Genomic DNA, 17,495 nt, shown 5'->3' on the forward strand with positions numbered 1-17,495 from the left:
GGACGCTCTGAGGGACCGGATGTGGGTCTGCGCCCATCCTGGATCACGTGGGGGACGCCTTCCTGGTTGCCTTGGGGGCCACGGGTTGAAGGCATGGAAGCCCCACCCTGCAGGAGGCGCCCCAATGCCTTGGGGACCTGTTGCCTCAGCACTTCCGCCACACCAGGAAGTGCTGGGGGGAAGAATTAGAAGGATACCCGGAGAGCTGCCGGGAGGACAGTTGACACTTCCGCCACGCTGAGGCATGGCCAAGAGGGGAATGCCGGGAACCACCTGGAGCTCATCCGGGGAGAGTATAAAAGGGGCCGTCTCCCTTCATTCAGGGCTGGAGTCGGGTGGAAGAAGGACGAGGCAAGAGAGGAGAGTGGAGGCGGCCCGAGAAGAAGGCATTTGTGGCCAGGACTGTGAGTGTTGGGGTTTGCGCACTTTTGCACTGGGTCTTAGTGACCATTACTTATTATAAATATTGTAAATAAAACGTGTTGTGGTAAAAAAACAACATGTCCGCCTGTCTGTGTCCGGGTCGGCTCCACACACCGTTCTGCGTAAAGTCTAGAGACTGTTGTGCATGAAAATCCCAGGAGATGAGCAGTTACAGAAACACTCTAACCAGCCCATCTGGCACCAACAATCATGTCACAGTTGAAATCACTGAGATCACATTTGTTCCCAGTTCTGGTATTTGATGTGAACATTAACTGATGCTCATGACTTGCATCATCATGGTTTTATGCATTGTACTGCCGCCACATGATTGGCTCATTAGATAATTTCACGAGTAAGCAGGTGTACAGCTATTTCTAATCATTTAATCAGTGAGCGTATATTCTGATTGACTGTACATGTAGGAATTTGGGAAAACATGAAAGTACCTTTTGTTGAATTTAGTGTGTTTAACTGATTAATGATGCTGACACATTGCATTACCTCAACTGAGCTAGAAATGTTTTGCATTTAGCATCTGATCATTCTTGTTTCAGTTGGTCAGCACCAAAAAATTTCACTTTCCCTTCTACCACTTTTACATCATTGCAGTCTTCTTTTAAAACCTTTCTCCATGCTCGTCACTGATTGCACCAAGATCAGCAGGGAAGAAGTCCAGGCAGAAATGCAGAAAATTCGTTTTTTAGTGACATGTTGCACTTCGTAGCTTTGTATGCTTCAGGCATGTTGTCAACCAGCTGGATATATCTTAGGTGCTCTGCAGTTGCTAATAAAATTGTCATCAATATCCTTGAAAGACTTCTGTGCGATTTCCTCCTACCCGACCAGCAGGTCTTTGAACCGTTAGTCACTGATGACATGTCTAATATGTGGACCAACACAAATGCCTTCCATAAACTTGCCATCGGTTATTCATAAAAACATCTGTCTCAAATATCAAAATCCTTCACTTTCCTTGTTCATTGCTTTCATGAAATTTATCAGTCAAAGTTTTCTATGGAAAGGAAAAATATCTGTGATGGGCAAGTGGTTTAAGTCACGTGCACTTTTCTGAACCACAGGGTTATGGAGCCGCCAGTTCTTTTCATGTTATGAGTCTTTTTAGCACGACAGATCCATTCACTCAAGAAACAACAGCACTTAAGTTGAGCAAATACAGTTGAGCTGCATTTCCAGTAGCAATGTCATTTCTTTTAGATCATCACAGATGTTGTTTGTAATATGAAAGTAAATCACAGAAACAGGCGTTTGAGAGTAAATTGTATGTGATAGGAAAATTTAAAGAAACTTTTCTAATCAGCAGAACAAAATCTATAAGATAAAACCAAAAGGGTTCCAGAAAATCTTAATCATCGTGTTAAAAAGGCGTGTATGTGTTGTTCCAAGAAGGGTTCCAGCTCTAATCGACCCTATAATTCAAATATAACTTTTTATTTTATACAACATAATTCGCAAAATTGTAAATCAAAGAAACTACAAGTTATAGTTAAAGCAGACTTGTCGGAAAAGAATTTGAAACTACCAGGTTTAGCCCAACACCACATAAAAAGATCCGTGACATAAGTAACTAGAAAGCAATTGTGTCTGTTAGTGACAAAAGAGGACAAATAAGTGAATATGGTCTTCACTTACATATTTGTGAAACCCGTGAAATTCTATGAAGAATGCAGCTTATACTGGCATTTGTTCCTTTCCAACAGAAAGAAGCTAATTAAAGGTGTAGATTCGAGACAACATCCGTCACCTCCTTTAAGGGTACATCAAATAGCAGTAATTTGACTTTTCATATCGGTTTATTTATTCTTGAAGCGCTTTGTTTGTTTGTTCATTTTGTTTCCAACAGTTATAATACTTTAAGTAATATTTTATTCACACACTGAGCGTTCGTTAATGACAGGAAGCGTCAACGTTACTTCACAGGTTGTAGCAAACTCGTCACTGGTCGTGCCGCGTCTCTCCATAAATACAAGGCAGGTAGCGCTGGCGACTCACCTTGAGCGAGCGAACTCCTCAGCGCGCATCTCTCCGGCTCTCTCGCTCTCTCACTCTTTCACTCTCTCTTTCTCTCTCACACACACACACTCACTCCAGCCGCGATGGGTGCCGGCTTGCTCTTTTGGAAATACCGCTCGGTGCTATTTCTGCTCTACATAGCGGTAGTTATTTCCTGGCTACACCTGGGATCCGCAGTTCCTGTCCAAAACGGAGCGCCGCTGTCCAAGATGTACCCCAGGGGAAGCCACTGGGCTGTGGGTAAGTCGTAGTGCTTGACATTCGCGTTCTTTTATGACTGCACAAAGACAGCCGTCGGAAAGCGCAGGTGCGGGTTTCTTAAAACTCAGGTGTCTTTTTTAATCGTGCAAAAAAACAAACAAAAAACAAAAAAAAAAAACAAAGAGTAAGTTAGACAGGACAAAAATGAGTGAACATCTTCACAAACTTGAGAAGTATATTACAAATGTATCGTATTGTAGCGGATTTTGTTTTTTTTTTCTAATAAAAAGAAGAGCTCAAGAAAGGATAAATTGTATAATCTGTTGAGAACATAGAGATACTACAGGTGTTTTACGGTCACGCACAAAGCCAAAATGAACTTCTTTTAAGTCAAACAGGACAGTTACCTAAGTCGCAAATATGTCGCATTGTGTTAGATATTGGTTTATGTTTTATGTTTGAACAAAATTAAGAGCTCACTAACAGTAAATCTTAAAATATGCTTGAAATGTGGAGACAAAGTGATAACCACATGTGTTTTATAGTCCTATATAGAAGGCAACTTTAAGTTCTTTTAATGAAATCATATGCCAGTCTTAAAGTACACGCTTCACATTCGACATTACACACACACACACATTATCTGTCTAATTGTATTCTTTCTAAACTCTCAAAAATATCCATCCACCTATCCGTCTATTTCCGTAAGCGCTTGTCTGCACTCTTAAAAATAAAGGTGCCATAGTGGCGCAGCAGTGCCACATGGGAACCACTATCATTCACTTGAAGGTTCCAAAAAGAACCTTTATCTATTCAGATCCCTAACACGTTGCATAAATTGCCATACTGAGATACAAAGTTGTGAGAATTGTAAAATAATGGGTTAATAACTTTAAAAGGACTCTTTGCAGAACACAATGACATAAGAGAAGTTCAGGTTTTCGTCATTGGTCAAGCTCCTTTCCAAGTAGCCTACTTTAACATTAATGAATTCTGTTTTGTCCACATATAGGAACCTTTTCAAAGCCTAAAGAACCAATTTCACATGCAAAGACCCCCTCATAAAATGAATCAGTTCTTTGTCAAGCAAATGTATTGCAAGGAATAAACACAGTAAAATGGTATTAAAGAACCGTTATTTTTAATAGAGTGGAGAAGGGACGCGGGGCAGCTGGAGCCTATCAAAGCAGAATCAGCGGGAGCAAGTCAGGAACAACACTGGGCACGAACTATATCTATCTATCTATCTTTATATATATATATATATATATATATATATATATCTGCGGTGGGTTGGCACCCTGCCCAGGATTGGTTCCTGCCTTGTGCCCTGTGTTGGCTGGGATTGGCTCCAGCAGACCCCCGTGACCCTGTATTTGGATTCAGCGGGTTAGAAAATGGATGGATATATATATATATATATATATATATATATATATATATATATATTAGGTACAGATCCACAAATATCTACAGATAGCTACAAATATGCAAAGCGTATCACAGACCTTCGCTCCCATTCATTCATATATATATATATATATATGTATATATATATATACACACACTATGACTTGCAGTTGAAAGTATGCGCGCGCGTGCAAACAACAGAAAATATTACATTTAGTACGTTTAATAAGAAAAATACAGCTTAGAAATGGTCAGCCACCTAGCATAAACACACATGTACACAAACCAGTTTCTCTTGTAATGGAGTTCGCACTGTCCTCACGACGTCCTGCGGGTTAGGTATATTAGTGACATTAAAATGGTTCGGACATTAGGATTTTCTCCGATTATTCGACTGCCCTGTGAAACTGCTCCACGGCCAGAGTTGGTTCCTGCCTTGAACCCAATGCTGTTCGGGGAGGTTCCGACTCTCGTGAAACTATATTTTTCTGAAGTGGGTTAAAACGAATTAATATTTTTTCCATTAAAGTGGAAAAATGCAGTAAAAAGCGCGTACAATATTACATTGTAGTTGCATTTTATGTTATAATGTTGCTTTGTTTTGGTTGAATTAAACTAAATTATAGGTTAGCAATGCTTTCATTTGTACCTGGCATTCCTTGATCAATTCCCACCTAATATTGTTGGGCGTCCTTTCACACACCCCCAGCAACCCCCACCCCATTCCACCCCCCCATAAGACATGAGTGTTGGGTGAATGGGTGGTTCCAGTTTGCCCCCGCAGGTGTGCGTTTGTGGACTCTGAGAAGCCGCAACCTCCTTTGCGTCCAGTGCCGCCCGCATTGTGTCCAGTCGCCAGCAAACGTGTCCTGGAGCGACATTTTTACGTTAACAAATACGTGGTTTGTGTATCCTCACGGGGCACCAGCTTACATACAGTATGAGACAATGAGACACACATATCCAGCTTTAAAATTTCAATCTAGAACGCGGGTGTGATTTGAAATTTGTAACTTGATTGCTTCTTTTCATTCCTGTACTTTGCAACTTTTGTTGAAACGAACAAGCATTGAGAGCTAAATGTAACGAGAGACTGCAATCATATTTGTAGAATAAATTATTGTTTTGCAGCAGTTTTACAACTTTTGTAATTTCCTCTGAGCTTGAATTTATGTTTATAATTTCCTACATACAAGATGCCACAGTTTGAAAACAGTAAATTATTCTGATCCATAATTTTATGAAGAGACGGGGGTGCGTTACTGTCTACAAACTGTTTACATGTAGCAAAGGTTTTGTAGTTCTTAGCCTCTGTGCAGACGTTTCCTTAAACCGTAGCGAACTACCTGTATAGTGGCGAACTGCGAACAGTCGTTTATGTAGTTGAAGTTCCAAATATTGTCGATAGGGGCCGCCGTACCGTTATGTAATTGTTTGATCCAGGACGGCAGAAAACGTTTGAAGTTATTTAGGAAACTGGCAGCAAGTGTGAGAACACAGACACATTGGTTATGCTATGCTTTCAAATTAAACTCATCATTAAACCTGCAATGTGTCTTTGCCATTCCTTTTCAAATTTTTCCGATGCCAGGAACTGCATTGCCTCTTACCCTGTCGATTACAAGATGTGACCATTTTTTTCAGGTTAATGTTAAACATCTAACATTATTATTCTCCGTCCCATCCTCCCATTCAAGTTATGAATACATTTATTCAAATCCATATCCGCAGGGCGCCTTAATCACATTTTGGCAGCACTGAAAAGCAGTTCCTCGCAGAACATGAGTACACGCGCAGCCTATATTCAGTTCCGGTAAGTCTAATTGCGAATCGGTCTTCTAACATGGAGACGGACATCGGACTGAAGCCCTTCGAAGACGCGGTGAGAAAGTGCGAAGTCAATACCAATTGCAGTTCAAACGCAGTGTAACATAAAAACTTTGTTTATTTATTTATACTTGCAAAACATACGACAGCATCAGCCGGCACTGCAGAACAACAGAATACTGAGTGGAAATCCGCGTTGTGTGAATTGTAGCCATTGAGGGATGCACGTGGTCAGCAGCAATTCCTAACTGGGCTGTGGCCTTTAAGCGATGATTGATTTTTATTAACTGGCCCAAAGTGTGCATACAAAACAATCCCCACACCATTGTACCACAATTACAACGACCACCAGCAGCCTGGACTGATAACACACGGCAGGTTGGGTGCATGGATTCATGCTGTTAAAGCCAAATTCTTCCCTACCATCTGTGTGTCTCAGCAGAAATCAAGTTTCTTCAGAACAGGCTACTTTTTTCCAGCCTTCAACTGCCCAGTTTTGGTGAGCCTGTGCTCACTGCAGCCTCAGCCTTCTGTTCTTGGCTGACAGGACTGGAATCTGAAATGGTCTTCTGCTGTTGTAGTCCACCCACCTCAAGGTTCAATGAGTTGTGCATTCTGAGATTCTTTTAATAATAATACATTTTATTTATTTGTAGGCGCCTTTCTAAACACTCAAGGACACCGAACAATAGACAAAAAAGATTATAAACAAAAGTAAAATACAAAAGTTAAAATCAGACAAAGCAATTGTAATCAAAGAGATAAAGCAGTCTTAAACAAATGAGTTTTAAGTTTAGATTTGAAAAGTGAAAATGATTCAATATTTCTAAGCTCAGGTGGTAGTGAGTTCTAAAGTTGGGGAGCAGAGCAACTGGATGCTGGTAAGACAGACGAAGGGGACAGTCAAGTGGATGGAGGATCTAAGGGTACGGGAGGGAGTGGCAACATGGAGGAGGTCAGACAGATATGGAGGGATAAGGATGTGGATAGCCTTAAAAGTTAGTAGGAGAATTTTGAATTGAATTCGGAACTGAACTGGAAGCCAGTGAGGCTGCTGCAAAACGGGAGTCATATGGTGAATAGAGGGGGTTCTAGTAATGATGTGGGCAGTTGAATTCTGGACCAGTTGAAGCTTATAAAGAGATCTGTGAGAAAGACCAAAGAAAAGGAAATTGCAATAATCCAGATGAGAAGTGACATGACTATGAAGAAGGATAGCAGTGGTGTGGGGAGTGAGGAAGGGGCGAATACGATTAATATTACATTGGTGGAAATACGCAGACCGGGAGATGTTATTGATGTGGGACTGAAAGGATAAAGTAATGTCAAGGATGACACCCAGACTCTTAGCCTGTGGGGATGGGGAGACAGAGGAATTATCAGTAACAAATCAAAAATTATCAGTTTTGGATAATGTTGATTTTGTACCAATTAGGAGAACCTCAGTTTTGTCACTATTTAATTTAAGAAAATTTGAAGAAAACCAGGATTTGATTTCTGCTATGCAATCAGTAAGTGAGGAGGGTGGAAAGGAAGCAGTAGGTTTGCTAGTGAGATAGTGGTGGGTGTCATCAGCATAACAGTGGAAGCTAATGTTATATTTACGAAAGATATTGCCAAGGGGAAGGAGGTAAATAATGAAAAGGGGGGGCCCCAGGACAGAGCCCTGGGGCCCACCTGAAGTAACAGCGGTGGGTTGGGATGTGAAAGTTTTAAGCTGAACAAACTGAGTGCGGCCTGAGAGCTAGGATCTGAACCAATCTAGTGGAGTGTGGGTAATGCCAATCGAAGATAATCTATTGAGAAGAGTAGTGTGACAAATAGTGTCAAAGGCTGCACTCAGATCAAGAAGGATGAGAATAGTGATTAGACCAGAATCAGCTGCCATAAGGAGGTCATTAGTAATTTTTATAAGTGTCATTTCTGTACTGTGGAAGAGGCAAAAAAACAGACTGGAACTGTTCATACAGATTATTTTGAGATAAATGAGAATGAAGTTGAATAGCCACTATTTTTTCAAGAATTTTGGAAATAAAGGGTAGATTAGAAATAGGACAAAAATGACTGAAATTAGTCAGATTGGCACCAGGTTTTTTCAGTATTGGGATTATTGCAGCAGTTTTAAAAGATGAAGGAACAGTACCAGTCGTGAAAGAAGAATGGATTATAGCAGAGATAAGGGGGACCAGAGAGGGGAGTCAGGCTTTAATTAGAACTGTAGGGAGGGGGTCCAGTTGACAGGTGGATGGCTTAGACTTACAGACAAGATCTGAGATTTCTGAGAAAGTAGGAAGCTGAAAAGAGGACAATGAGTGAGTGGGTGGGTGAAATTCAAATGAAGTACTGGAGGAATCCGTAAAGAGACACGGGTGATCCTTCTGGATTTTCTCATTAAAAAAGGACATAAGGGAATTGCAAAATTCAGTTGAGTAAAGGTGAGAAGGTAAAGAATCCAGGGGTTGTGTGATATTGTTAAGTAGTGAAAACAGTGACTTGGTGTTTCCTTCATTGGAAGAAATAATGAGAGTATAATAGTTAGATTTAGTTTGGGCAATACAATCCTTGTAATAAAGTATATGATTTTTGTACATCTCTTTGTGAACAAAGTGTCCAGTTTTTTTATATAACCCTTCAAGTTGCTGGCCTTTGGCTTTCAAAAGCAGAAGTTCAGGCGTGAACCAGGGAGCAGAAATAGAGAAAGAAACAGATCTAGTTTTTAATGGAGCGACAGACTTAAGAATACCAGTGTTGTAGTGTGAGACCAGTTCTTCAGGAGTGGATAAATTATCAATGTCCATAAGGGAATCAATACTAGAGGAAAGAGAGTCTAAGTTAATATTCTTAATATTACGGAAAGACATGAGACAGGAAAGCTTAGGGTTGGAAAGTGCAAGATTAAACACAGTTGTACAGACAATTTATCTGAGTTACCGTAGGCCCTTCTGTCAGCCTGAACCAATCTGGCCATTCTCCTCCAACCTCTCGCATCAACAAAGCATTTTTGTGCACAGAACTGCCACTCACTGGATGTTTTTTGCACCATTTTGAGAACATTTTAGAGACTATTAAGCATGGAAATCCCAGGGGATTATTGCCTGTGGCACTCTATGTATGTCAAAAGATGACATATTTGGTCACATTCGTTTTAATACATATTCCGTTCATATTATTTCTTCCAGTGTTTCCATATGACTGCATTTGGTGTTGTAGGTAGTTGGCAATCTTATGCTTCAGATATATTACAGGGGTGGCCTGCTTCATAGAAACGCTCTGTGTCTTAATACCTGTTGCCTTTCCAAATCAGGGATGCCCTCTGTGTGGAATCTGCATGACTGAGGTGTGTTTGTGAGATTTTCATTCAAAACCTCAATGATTCCATCCATGGTTACAAACACAAGTATTTAGTGTCAAAGGTGTTAAAAGCTGCTTCTGTAAGATTGTCAGAATTTGTAATTAACAGGCCAAAGGTTTCTTGACAAAAACACTTAAATTTAGTGCTGCTGAGGACCACATTTATTTACATTTATTTTCTTAGCAGATGGGCAGCACAGTGGTGCAGTGGGTAGCGCTGCTGCCTTGCAGTTAGGAGACCCGGGTTCACTTGCATGTCTGCGTGGGTTTCCTCCGGGTACTCCGGTTTCCTCCCACAGTCCAAAGACGTGCAGATTAGGTGTATTGGTGAATCTAAATTTTCCCTAGTGTATGCTTGGTGTGTGTGTGTGTTTGTATCCTGCGGTGGGCTGGTGCCCTGCCCAGGGTTTATTTCCTGCCTTGCGCCCTGTGTTGGCTGGGATTGGCTCCAGCAGACCCCCATGACCCTGTAGTTAGGATATAGCTGGTTGGATAATGGATGGATAGATGGATGCTTAGCAGATCCTTTTTTGCAAAGTGACATACAAAAGGGGTCAAAGTAAACATCAATCTGGGGGGCAAGTGTTACAGGACAAGGTTACAAAATTGATCAGCACAAGTGAAGAGTTTGGAATAAAACACAACCTTGTTATGATTCCTAGACTGCAAAACCTAATATCAGTTAGATAGAAATTCGCCACACAGGAGAGTCTTCAAACACTTTTTAAACACGTGGAAGGAGTCCGAATTTCAAATGGATGAGGTCAGCTCATTCAGACAGCTCGGAGTCTGGATTGAGATTTGATGCCACACAGAGGTGCCAACACTAAATGCCATTCATCAGCAGACCTTAAAGGCCAGAAAGGAGCATAGGACCTCATGAGTGACTATCTGTATAAATACCAGTGACAGCACACTGCACAATGTCTTGAGCATGCATAATTTCCATACTCTTTCTCTGTACGTTTAGCATTCGTTTGCTCAGAGGTTGATGTGCTTGCTGCTTCCTGAGCAGCTCTTCTTTTCTCCACCCTAGTGGCCCGCTTCTTCCCTTCTTTCGTCGGCATCTTTTCGCGTTAAAACTGATTAAGTCAGTGTTTGTGTTGCAATTACTTACTGCGTTTTCATTATTTTTTCACTTAAGCTGGCCCTTGAGTCTTCAATCTGCCTCAAGAAGGATTTAAGATATGAAGAGGTAGGGGAAGTGAAGGTGGTAGGGATGAGAATGGCGCCCGTAAGCATGTGCTGCATGGCTGTCCTGTTGGCCGCTGCCGAGAATTGATTCTACAATAAAATAAAAATAAAAAGAGAAATAACCTTGGAGGTCAATCATCACCCCGAAAGCAGACAGTAGACGTCATGTAGTATATGTGTACCAAATTTCAGGTCAATGGGTCAAACTGTTTGCGAGCTACAGGTGATTTAAAATCCTGGACCGACAAACGAACAGCGTATTATGTATAAAGATAGATACACACACCATAATAATAATACTACTAATTTCCATCAAAAACTGCATTAGAATTTTCAGCCCACAATCTTTAGCACTTATGAGCCAACACTAAGCTGCAAACAACAAAATAAATGAGCAATTATAATTCTAATTCACTATCTGCTGTCCCCAAACAGAATAAGTTGATTTTGCTATGGAATGTCCACACAAAAGCTTGGGGTTGACTGTAGAATATACTTTGTAGTATGTAAGGACAATGTTAACAAAGAATGTGTGCCAAGGGATAACTTTGTTTTTTCCTGAGCAGATTCAATGACTTCAACCTTGTCATAACCACCATTGTTTTCTGCCAAATACATAACAGATTATATACATCACAATACACTGTCATGTGTAGGATTTTCAACGCTTGTGACTTGAAGAACATCGACTTGATGTTTTCTTGGAGGAAACAAGTGGATAGGACTGGCGAGCTTTGTTGGGCTGAATGGCCTGTTCTCGTCTAGATTGTTCTAATGAATTCTAATAAAGAATATCCACATCATATGGCTGTAGTACTAGGTAGGGTGTTGTGGTGTGTTAGCCATTATGGATGTAGTGAGAAAAGAAGGGGTCTGAGTTCCCACGAAAGCTTGCATATTGTAATCTTTCTAGTTAGCCAATAAAAAGGTGCTTAACTCCTCACCACATCATATGGCATAACATTCAATTTAGATCAAGGCAATGAAGGCACCCAAAGATGGAGGCTGTCTGAACCCTTCATAGATCAATCAAGAAAGTTCAATTTTGGAATAACCAATGCTACTTCTGAGAGCTAAACTTCAATTACTGCAGAAATGTTGAACTGAAAATAGTTCTTCACTAAAATTGACACTGCACTGAAGCCATCACAGTGAATCTACCTCAATAAAGAGGTTAGGAGCACGCGCTGATACAGTACATTGCCGCACCCAACACAAGACAAACCAACTCAGGATTCCAGATTGGGACCCGAGTGCAGCCATGCAACGGGTGACACCTCAGCACCACACTAGTTCAGATGGAATGGAACCAGTGTGAGGTTTTTCATGGTGGCCGGAGTGCCAATTCTTCCACCAACCCCCAGAGTTTTCCCCGCAGGTTGGAGGACCTGCATGCAGGGCTGGATGCAGATTAACATCATACCCAGGACGGAGCAATTGCAGGTGAAGGGCCTTGCTCAATAAAGGCTGTTGTAATATTCTGGAGTGTTACAAAGCAATGCCTCATACATGAGAAATACATTTTACGTACTAGCAAAATATACAGAAGTGTAATTTGGGATTTTTTTGCAAAGCTAAATGACTGAAGATTTTTATCATTAGTTTGGCATGCAATTTATACAGTGTATTTGACTGAAAACAAGAAGATCACTGATTTGAATTTAAATTGTATGCCAAGAAATCTTCAAACAAATTGTTTAAAATGATGAACTGTAACATTTATAAATGAAATTCTTACTTGCAAGTATGAACAATACACAACACATCACTGCTCTCCCACAACACGATCAGCAAGTATTAGTAGTCAAACATCAATCATACCTGAAAACCACTGGATTCTTTCCCTACCAACACTCTGAAATAAACCCCGTTCAGTGTTAAGGGTAATACTGAAATTAATGAGAGGCAATTTTTAAAAAATTTGAACTTTTGATACTTAAAAAAACAAATATGATGTTTTAATGTACACATGTTGATTTATTTTCTTTGCAAAATCTCCATTTCTTTGGAAACATTTTTCCCATCGTTCTGGTAGTTTAAAGATTTCCTTTCAGAGTACTCTAGTCCAGCTGCCTGAAGACACTGACATAAAATTTTTGGATTGTCTCTGCTCTCATAGTGCTGGCCTTGCATCTGGTCCTTTATGATTTCAAAAAGTTGGCAAATGGCGAGCGGTAGATCGAGAATGTTTGGAGAGAAGGGACAAACTTCCTATCCCATTCTCTCCATTTCTACCAAGAAATAAGCAGAGTTGGGCCAAGCGTTGTCATACTGCAGGATGAACTTCTTTCTAGGTGGTTTATCACACAATGCATGATGAGGCTTCTTTAGTGTTTGGACATAATGGGCAGCATTTATGATTTCTCCAGCCTGCAGAAATATGATAAGAACACACTCCTCTGCCTCCTAACAGATGGTATCCATAACTTTTGCAGCTCATGGCACTGTCTTTGGCCTCCTTTTTCTCGGTTAGAAAGGAACAACTCTTGCCTGGACAGAATAGAAGGATGGGAAAACAAAAGGAAATAATTGTGTTTTGCTGAAGGCCTGTAAAGGGACTGTTATAAATTAAAGGTTATTTGAACCTCCCTATAACTAATGTTTGTGCAGTTGTGTTGAGGGTTTGCAGGCCCGAGATGCCCCCTTGTAGTCACAATTGCAATGACAAAAAAGTATATGTTTTAAAAAGTACATGATATGGTCCATTTTGCTCATAAAATTTTAGTTTGTTGAATGCTTCTAAAAATATTTTATTATAACAAACTTTTTAGATTAAAAACAAAAGCTGAAAGCTGTAGAGTAGTTGTTGAAGTTTGGTGGGAATGTGCACTTTTTTTATTTAAAGGATGTGCCTGTGGGTCGAGTCAGGTAAAAGTCACAAGATGTCTTCTGATTTGACATCTTCAAGACTGTGAAGGAAACCAACCGGCTATAACCCTCTCTTGTGCTCTTTATTTAAGTTTCCAAAAATATAGAAGAATCTACTTATTAATGAGTCCTTAATAAAGTCCTTTACAGAATTTTAGAGAAAAAAATGTGAATGTAATTCTGTACTTAGCAAAATCTACTTCAGCTTTGATCTCTGATATATTTAATTAGTAATATTCATAAAGTTAATATTTTCCAACAATGTCAAATAACATAAATTAGTGAACAGAAGGTTTTAACATAGCATTTACATGGGCCAAAAAGTGAGTGACAGACAGACAGACAGACAGACAGACAGATAGATAGATAGATAGATAGATAGATAGATAGATAGATAGATAGATAGAAAAGGCACTATATAATAGATAGATAGATAGATAGATAGATAGATAGATAGATAGATAGATAGATAGATAGATAGATAGTGTGGCCCACCAGGCTGGCACCACCAGCTACACCCGACACAGACTAGCGTGGAACACAACTTCAAGGTACACTCTGATTATTATTTTCTTTTTTCCTTGTGGGGAACGCCTTCCCCGTTCCCCACAAGTATAATACAGTCCCAGCACAAGCACAGCACAATATCACAAGTCTTTTTCTTCACTCTTTTCCTTCTCCTCCTTCACTCCTCGGGTCAAGCTTCATCGCTCCTCCTCCCAACTCTGGCTCCCCAAGCAGTGGCTACTGGCTCCTTTTATAATGCACTCGGAAGTGCTCCAGGTGCTTGATTACTTGTTTCCGGCAGCACTTCCAGGTGTGGCGGAAGAACTGCCCAAAAGGGCTCAGCAGCTCCTGCTGCAGCACCCCCTGGTGACACCTGTGGATCACAATAGGGCTGCACCACACTCCACCAACTCCCATGAAGCCCTGTTATAGTCCGAGGCACAGATGCAAACCAGGGGGGGTTGCCATCTAGCATCCTGGAGGAGGTAATGCAAGATCCCTGGCTGCACGCTACAATAGACAGATAGATAGATAGATAGATAGATAGATAGATAGATAGATAGATAGATAGATAGATTAGTCCCCAAAGAATTATTAAAACAGAGTAGATGCATAATAGAACATGAAGACAGAAATTTGTTCCTTCCAAAGTACCACCAGCATTCATCATTGGTAACTGACTTAATCATTCTTGTTGCCAAGTTGATAAACATTAATGATGATGTAATGTATCTGCTTCAGAAGAAACCTGTCAGGCATTTAAATAGTGTCTGAAATAAGAAGATTAAGTTGTTTCTCCTGAGTACCCCAAAATGTCACATTACTTGAATCTGCGATTCAATATTTGTCATTATATGGAGGCAGACCTGACCTGAAACCATTCCACCTTACTTTTATCCTCGCTCTTGATTTTGCCACTTTCCGACCTCAGATAGAGCTCCTTAGATAGTAATGATCGCAGTGCTGCCGACTGAGTTTGGTGATTTCTAATTTATCCCACTGTAGTATTCTACAGAAATATAACTTAAGTCTACATGTTAGCAAGGTAGGAACCATCTCTGAACAGGGCACCAGTGGACCATAGATCACATTTAAGAGTCATTTAAGACTTGCTCTTCAGCATGACACATACATTCTTGTGATTTGGGAGGAAAACTGGAGTTACCAGAGAAGAACCCACACAGATATGGAGACAATGTGTTTCAAACTGTAGCCCATTCTCTGTCTATGTGGAGTATGCATGTTCTGCCCCTACCTGCATGGAATTTTCTCAGAGTACTTAGGTTTTTCCTTCCACAAGGATATGCATGTTAGTTTCATTTATAGAGGTAAACTGTGTGTGGAAGTGTGTTCAGCAATGGCACCTAATTCAGAATTAGTTCCCATTTTGTTTCTTGATCCTATGAAAGTAATGGATGAATGAACTATTAACCATAGCTACTTACAGAACAATGCATAGTACAATAGATTCCAAATGTCTACAACTGGTATCATGCAGGTTAGGTGATGTGCTGAGAGTTATAAAATATGGGATAAAATAGGCAATTTAGTGTTTTACAGCCCACCTCTTTAGCTGACAGGACCACACTCCCTGACTAATGGTTTAAGTAGCTAGGAAGAATTGTAGTATTCACATCAAAAATCACTTCTGGGTGATTTTCTGCATGGAATATGAAGTAAGGAGAACCATTAGGTAATTGCTCCTTTGCACCTGCACTCAGTGAAGAGTGCTATACAAAAATAAACTGAATTGAATCCTCTACGGAGTTTAGCTCTTTCAAGCACAACTGGGTGGCAGTGTGAAACTTAAGGATAATTAGAACTTACTAAAAAGCAAACTGTGAAGCTAAAGAATCAAAATCAGACGGATGAAGAGACTGATTTACCATTCAGTTTTATATTTTACAGAAGTTAGCACTAACTTTTAAAGAATGGCTCGGCAGTGGCAGCTCCTGAAAAAGCTGTGTAAATTTTAACTTAGAAGAACTTGCATATTGAAGTGGGCTCCCTGAAAAACACGCAGACATTTCATAAATAAACTGAGGGCAATTTATTTCTGCCCACTCATTTGAGACGTTTCTACACTTTAAGCACTTCATGTCAGTGCATCCCTCAGACTCATTTTACACGTTGTGAGGAGTGGACGGCGAGTGGTATTACCTCCTCCTTTGGCTCATAAAGCGGCACTTAAGTCTGATTGCTGCTCACCAGGCTGGACAGCGGGGTATAGATAAAATTTCTTGCCTGAAAATTTGTTTGTGCTAGTGCTCGGGAATTGAAGCCAATAATTTTGTCCTGATTTGCGCACAGCAGAGTTCTAAAGAAAAAGAAGGAAAATGAAGAAAACACATCTTTGAGGCTGCAATTGTAGCTCATGTAACGCTTTTCTCTATGCACTTTCATTGATGAAAAGCATATTGCAATCTTTGCTTTTGATTTCTCAGATATGTCTTCTGAAATTATTATTTTTATCACGATGTTAAATGTAAGGCATGCTAAAGAAAAAATATGGACAATACGCTTGAATCATGTCTTCTGAAGCGGTTGGTGTGGTGTTTTTGTATTTCTAAAAATGATATATGTAATGTCAGTTTATTTGGTAAAAGAAAATTTCTTGATGTGTGGAAAGTCAGAGAGTGTGTGTCCTGAGTTGGACCACTAAAGCCCACTGTTGTCAGATTAGGCTGTGAAGGCGTTTTTGCCCTTCAAGTCAGGCCATACTTACAGGATGATTAACAGGATGGATGCAGCTCAGTTATGTAATACAGGTTTTCTTGTATTGCAAAGCCAATCTGGTCCTAAAATTCTTTGTAATGCAACTTTTCATAATGCAAGCACAAAATGATTATTTATTTAAATGGAAAATATTTGCCTATCCCCAAAAACACCCATCTGCTTTTGTTTAATTAACACCAAAGTACAGTACCTGAAAATTGACAATCTGTGTACTAATAACACCAGTCATCAATACAAACTCAAAGATTTTATTGCTTCATTATATTCTGTTCAATAAGGATTTCATGTACGTTTTATCACATTCTTTCTTGGGCTTTTCCAACTATTTCTCAATCTTTTTGGCCGCCATGATACACAAGATATTGTGAGGAGACACCTAAGCAACACATGCAACAACAGCTGTGATAATAACTACGAATGTGATTGCACATTAACCAACATCTAGCTCCTCCTGACATGAACTGGAGTCATTAACACAGACAGACAGGGTGTGAGGCCTTCTAAAGGCTCCACAAACCAGGCCAGGCTGCCTATGCCTGCCTAGAATAGGCCTCACCCCAAAAGGCCTAACCACAACTAAGACGGCCTGTTTTGCCCTATGCAAATCTGAAAGGTGTAGCTCTTAGAAAATATTAAGATACCTTGCAACGTAAAGGAAATGACTTGCAGAGACCAATCTGCCAAATAATCCTTATAAATGAGGAATATTTATTTATCCAAGAAAATACATCAAAAATGCATAAAAGAGCAAACTGAGGTACCTCAGTGCAATCCACAGCAGACAAGACCCAATAAACAGAGTAATCCAAAAACAGAGTAAAAGATCAAAAACCAAAAAATCAAATAAAAAAACAACATTTATTTATATAGCACATTTTCATACAAATAATGTAGCTCAAACTGCTTTACATGATGAAGAAAAGGAAAAAAGACAAAGTAAGAAT

General features: G+C 40.0%; 1 protein-coding gene across 2 annotated transcripts in view; it reads left to right on the top strand.

Annotated features, from left to right (window-relative positions):
* The first annotated feature begins 2,451 nt into the window (after positions 1-2,451).
* The window catches only part of LOC120528562 (gastrin-releasing peptide), a 36,802-nt gene continuing 21,758 nt past the window's right edge, over positions 2,452-17,495 (top strand). For both annotated transcript variants that reach the window (XM_039752743.1, XM_039752744.1), the window contains exon 1: positions 2,452-2,697. In XM_039752743.1, coding sequence (XP_039608677.1) covers positions 2,541-2,697 — 157 coding nt within the window. In that variant the 5' untranslated portion in view covers positions 2,452-2,540. The remainder of the gene's footprint in view (positions 2,698-17,495) is intronic.

Source organism: Polypterus senegalus, chromosome 4 (assembly GCF_016835505.1).
Source record: "Polypterus senegalus isolate Bchr_013 chromosome 4, ASM1683550v1, whole genome shotgun sequence".
In the NCBI taxonomy this organism is placed as follows: domain Eukaryota; kingdom Metazoa; phylum Chordata; class Cladistia; order Polypteriformes; family Polypteridae; genus Polypterus; species Polypterus senegalus.